This window comes from Belonocnema kinseyi, chromosome 7 (genome assembly GCF_010883055.1).
Source record: "Belonocnema kinseyi isolate 2016_QV_RU_SX_M_011 chromosome 7, B_treatae_v1, whole genome shotgun sequence".
Taxonomy (NCBI): Eukaryota; Metazoa; Arthropoda; class Insecta; order Hymenoptera; family Cynipidae; genus Belonocnema; species Belonocnema kinseyi.
In genome coordinates, this window is record NC_046663.1 from 69,658,896 (window position 1) to 69,664,828 (window position 5,933).

The window sequence follows — 5,933 nt, forward strand, 5'->3', positions numbered from 1 at the left end:
AACAATTTGTTTTTCTTTCTACATGCATTATTATTAATTATCTTTTATGCATTTTATGTCTTGTTTCAAAACGCTTTTCTTGAATATCGAAGATCTGTCCATTGCCCCGTATAAATGATAATTTATGAGTTATGATACGTTGATCTTCAGTGGAAGCAGATGTTCTTTGAGAATTTTGTTATCAGCACTTCAAGTAATTCAGTTTTATTTGTTAAAGCCCCCAGACCTTCTTTCTTTTTCTTAGAATTATAGGAAGAGTAAAAAAAGATTTGAATTTTTAAACATAAAATTAAACATTATTTATATTTGATCATTTTTGCAATAGAACATGGAACGACTGAAAAATCCTGAAAAATAAAATTCCTGAATTGGAAAATTCCTGAAGAATAAAATTCCCGAACTATAAATTTACCGAACTTTAACAATTCAATAAAATTTGTTTGATGAATATTATTTATTTATTAAAAATACGATGATGAAATATTTTTATCAAACAAAATTATTTGTGATGTTTAAAGTTTCGAAAATTATTGTTTGAATTTAGAATAACAATAATTGAACAAATATATTTATGAATGAACATTTTTGTCAATTATTGTTAATTTAAATACAAACAATAATTTTAGAAACTTTAAACATTAAAAATAGTTTTTAAATAGAAATATTTGGTTATTGTATTCTTAATTAATTAACAAAATTCATAACAACAAATTCTTAATGTTTAAATTCGAGAATTTTCTTGTTCAGATATTTTATAATTTGGCAATTTTCTCTCGGGATTTATGTAATTCCTGAATTTTATTATTAGAGACTTTTCCAATTCGGGAATCTTATTGTGTCGGGAATTTTATTTTTCAATTATCAGTATGAATTAGATACAGTATTCGCATGATAAATAGGTACAAAGAACATTCTTCAAAATCGAAATTACAATTGAAAGATAAGGCCTCTGACAACTTCCAATATTATATGTTGCTGATTTAAAATATAAAAAATTTGATCAGAAGACAAAATCCATTCCAAATCAGGGAGGTTCTACATTTCAAGTCGCAGAATCTCTTGGGGACAAATTGCGTTATTGTTTAGAGAAAATTAGTTTTTAAAAAAATTGTCTATGAAATTATGCATATTTGAATTTTTCGCTTTGTTTTCCATGAAAATTAACTGTTTCGTTCAAAAATCAAATCATATATTTTAGTTGAAACCCATTAAAAAGAAAAGGTATATGTTAGGTTAAAAATTAATTTTTTGTATAGAAGAATAATTTTCTTGGTGAAAAATTCATATCTCTTTGGTAGAAAACTGAACTATCTTCTCGGCTATTTGGCTTACACTCGTATTGTATCTGTTTTGGTTGAAAATTCAGCTATTTGTCTTTTTTTCTGATTCTCACCTCTTTGTTTGAAAATTTAACTTTTTTGTCGAAAATTCGCTTAGTTTTTGTTAAAAATTAATTTGTTTATCTGAGAAATGAATTATTCCATTTTAGGCTGGAAATTCATCCCTTATAATTAGAAAATTCAACTATTTTGTAGAAAGTTCAGTTGTTTTGTTGATCATTCCTCTTCTTGGTAAGAAAAGTGTTCCTGTTTGTTGAAAATGCATCGTTTTGGTTAAGGATTCAAATATTTACGATTGATTTATGACACAATCATAAAATTTGTTTAAATATTTTCCCATTCTTGTATTAAGATTTTCATTTGCTTCTAAAATTGACTAAATATTGAAATTATAACATTTATAATATGGAAATTATTAATTATAAAATTTTTAAATTAGAGCATGGTGGTGCGGGTTCCATCGTCAGCTGATGCCACTCAGTAATGTTATTGTTTGACAGGTGACAGGTCGCGAGTTCAATAAACGATACAATTTGATAAAACGTTCCCTATTGCTAAAGATATAGAAGTATTATTCACCACTTATTTTACTACATCAATATTAATCTGAGGATAAACGTATCTCTCGTGTTCAGCGCGTTATCTATATGCGTGAACGTCAATAATTTGCACAAGTGTAATGTGGTTTTGAGGTTAAGTCTGTTTAAATACAGGCAATAAAAATAAATATTGCACGTCATGTGTGTCTGCGGCTCGAAAGAGTTACTAGTTAAGGAAAAATATGCACCAAAAGCATAATGTACGAATAAAAATGAATAGTTCTCATGATCCCTTTTCATTCTTCCATACTGTTACGCTGTGTGAGGTTAGGTAAGTCTTATCTCTTTCTTGTCTCCTCTGATCTATATTACGCCCCTAATTTAAATGAAGTATATGTCCAGCGCAAAAAAGGTAATATTTGATGTTTTAATCAAGGAAATATTTTAATTTAAAATAAAAACGCAAATTGAACCAAAAAACACGTATTTTTAACGAAATATTTGAATGCTCAACAATGAAAGATTTTTCCGTCAATAAACAAAAAAAATTCATCAAAAATGTAGAATTTTCAAGTAAAAAAATGTGGTTTTTCAACCACGAAGAATAATTTTATATAACAAAAGATGAATTCACAATTTTCAACAAAATACATACCTTTCTAGCCAAGTAGTTGATATTTCAACCAAGAAGATTAATTGTATAAGCCAGAAAAGACGAAGACGAATTTTCAGCAAATTATATCAATTTTCAACCAAATATTTGAATTTTTAAACTAAAAGATGAATTTTCTATACAAAATAGTTGAATTTTCAACCCGAAAATATAACAGTTTAACAAAAAAGTCGATTTCAAGAAAATATAAAATTTTGTAGCCCAACAGTTAAATCTTCAAAGAAGATTGATTTTCTACAAAAAAATACGACTTTTCAACAAAATACATACATTCTTAAACAAATATTTATACCTTTAAACTAAAAAGATCAATATACAACCAAAAATATAATTGGTAAATTTTCAATAAAAAAAAATATTTTTCAATAATAAAAAGAAATTCTCTACAAAACAGTTGACTTTTCTACAACAATCATGATTTTCTAAAACAAAAATACGAATTTGGTATACAATACAGTTGAATTTGCAACCGTAACCCGAAAAAGAAAGTTTCAACGAAATACATCAATTTTTAACCAAATACTTTAATTATCAACCAAGAGTATTGATTTTCTATTAAAAACGACAAATTTTCTACTAAAAATATAATGGTTGATATTTCAACAAAAAATATTTTAATTTTAAATAAAAAACAATCGAATTTTACCAAAAAATTTGACAAATTTTTTTTAAAGAAAATAGTTTAATTCTCAAATAACACAGATTCACTTTCAACCAAAAAGGCGAATTTCCCACGAAACAGTCGGAATGTTTCATAAACAAAAAATGGAATATTCGATCAGATAACTCAATTTTCTACCAAATTTCTCAATTTTCAAGCCAAAAAGACTGATTTTTTAATTTTTCTGCTATTTCCTGATTTCTCATGTCTGTAAACGAAAGATTGAGATTTTTATTCCCCTGACCTAAATTTTGTTAAAAAGTTCTGAAAAGTATTCGAAATAATTAAAATAGTGTACAGATTGTATTCAATTGTTTAAAGAAAAAATTTGACCTCAAAATAGTTATCTGTATAATTTATAAACGTAGGGAATTAATATGTAATTTCATTATTTTTTCAAAATTCAACAATTTAAAAAAAAAGTGAATCAGTTATTTGGGTTTTAAAATTCAACTTTTTTGTTAATCTCGTCTTCTTGAGCAGAAAATTAAAAAATTTGGTCAAATATTAACGTTTTTTTTAACATACAGAGTTTATTTTTTTGTAAATTCATCTATTTTGTAGAAAATTCCTCTTTCTTGATTGAAAATTGATCTTTATGAGTTTAAAGTTCATGTATTTTGTTGAGAAATCGTTTTTTGTTTGTTAAAAATCCATTTTTTTTTAACTGAATGTATAACTATTCAGTATTTCCTTGAAAATTGATCTTTTTAGTTAAAATTTACATATTTTATTGAAATGTCATCGTTTTTTTGTAAAAAATTAAGCTTTTTGTTCTAAAATTCAACTATTTCGTTCAAAATTCATTTTTTTTATTGAAGATTCATTATCACAGTTGAAAATTGATTACTTTGGTTATAAATATAGTATTTTATTGAAAATAATTTTTTCCTTGAAAATTAATTTTTAAAATAAAAGTTTAACTAGTCCGTGTTTGTTTTGAAAGTATCTTCTTCATTTGAAAATTAAATGATTTGATTAGAACTCTATGCATTTTGTTGAAAATTCGTCATTTCTGTTAGAATATTAATCTTCCTGGTTCATTCGTTTTATAAAAAATTCGTCTTTTTGGCTTGAAAATTCAACAGATTGGGAGGAAGTTAAACATAAATTATTTGGTTGAAATTCAAATTTTTTTAAATTCATATTTTTGATTGATAATTCAACTTTCATGATTAAAAATGGATATTTTTAATTAAAAATTGTTCTTTTTTGGTTAAAATTTCAACTATTTGGTTAAAAATTCGTGTATTTTGTTGAAAAATCGTATTTTTTGGTAGGAAATTAATCTTCTTTGTTAATAATTCATTATTTTGGCTAAAGATTTCTCATTTTAGTTGAAAATTAATGTCTTCGATTAAAAATTTAACCTGGACGAAAAATGTCTAACGGTATTTTATAATTTTGTAGCAATCCTCTTTCTTAAATAGCGCGCCTTAAGTTACATTTTATTAGGGGTGGGTGGAAATAGAGATCAAAGCGATTCAGAAGGGGAATAATGTAAATAGATAATTTTTTCGTTTTTTTTTCTCTCTATAACAAATATTTTCTTTTTAGATTTAAAAGATGGATTTTCTACAGACAATCTCGTTTCTAGTGTTAGTAGGTATGTTAGATGAATGTATCTTTTTTGTAAATTAAATTAAGTTAACATTTATTTACATTTTATTCACATAATTTATCATTTATTTTACAGTGACAACGAAAGTTTATGCTGACTTTCAAGTATCGCCGCAAGATCTGACTATTCATGTTGGGAATGAAAAATCATTTACTTTATATCTATCGTAAGTCATTTTATAAATAATAATAATATAATTATTATATATTGTATGAAAGTAACGTATTACAATTTTCGGGTACGTATATTGACAAAAAGATACATTATAAATTTTACATTAATAGAAAGTGTGAAATAAAAATTAATGAATAAAACTTTCCTTGCATATATTTATAATGATGAATACTTTTAAATTAAGCGTATTTGCCAATAAAATATTTAGATTTTTTTAGACTAACTCATAAATTGTTAATTGTTTAGAGTTTAGAGAGGGTTGTAATTTCCAGGCCACTAAAATTTTTATTGCTGCAATTGCGTAACAAATTTCGCAAATCGTAAAAGTTTATCTATTTGACATAACTTAAAGAAAACTTTATTCTTTTGAAAAAGGAGTAATATGTTTTAACATTTTTATTCTTTCGATATATCAGGTGTTTGCTAATAATTTTTTACACTGTAAATTATGTTTAAACATTATTTTGTGTAAATCTCTATGATTATATATATATATTTTTTTTTCAAAATTACAAATGTCTTTTTTATCTTTAACAAAATGCAATATTTTGTTATCTTTTCAGTCGTTTCATTTTTTATTCTGTAGTCTAGTGTCTAAAATTACAGTACTTAGCCATTACTAAGTCCCATACATTTCTAATATTTCTTTAATTCTTGACTGGAAAGGAGAACAAATAAATTTCCATTTTAATTGATTAATTTTAACTTTCAGATTAAAAAATTGAAATTTGTCAAGTTTTTTAGTAATGTGTCTAGGCACTTTTGTCAACAAGGATGAGTGTTAAAAATATTCTACATTTACAAAAAAAAAAAATGGAGAAAATATTTCTAAAGAAATTGTAAAAGGGCCTGGAAAACTGCAAATCCTTTGGTTTCTTAAAGTATTGGGAGCCATCCATAAACTACGTTTCTAATTTTGGGCTAC

The 5,933-nt window shown here is 24.9% G+C and overlaps 1 protein-coding gene across 7 annotated transcripts in view; it reads left to right on the forward strand.

Annotated features, from left to right (window-relative positions):
• The window catches only part of LOC117176137 (cystinosin homolog), a 30,418-nt gene that overhangs the window by 11,608 nt on the left and 12,877 nt on the right, over positions 1–5,933 (forward strand). For 5 of the 7 annotated variants that reach the window (XM_033366214.1, XM_033366211.1, XM_033366208.1 and 2 more), the window contains exons 2-3: positions 4,771–4,819; positions 4,910–5,000. In XM_033366214.1, coding sequence (XP_033222105.1) covers positions 4,780–4,819; positions 4,910–5,000 — 131 coding nt within the window. In that variant the 5' untranslated portion in view covers positions 4,771–4,779. Of the gene's footprint in view, positions 1–1,743; positions 2,211–4,770; positions 4,820–4,909; positions 5,001–5,933 lie in introns of those variants that run through there. The other 2 variants (XM_033366210.1, XM_033366213.1) reach the window with 2 other exon arrangements.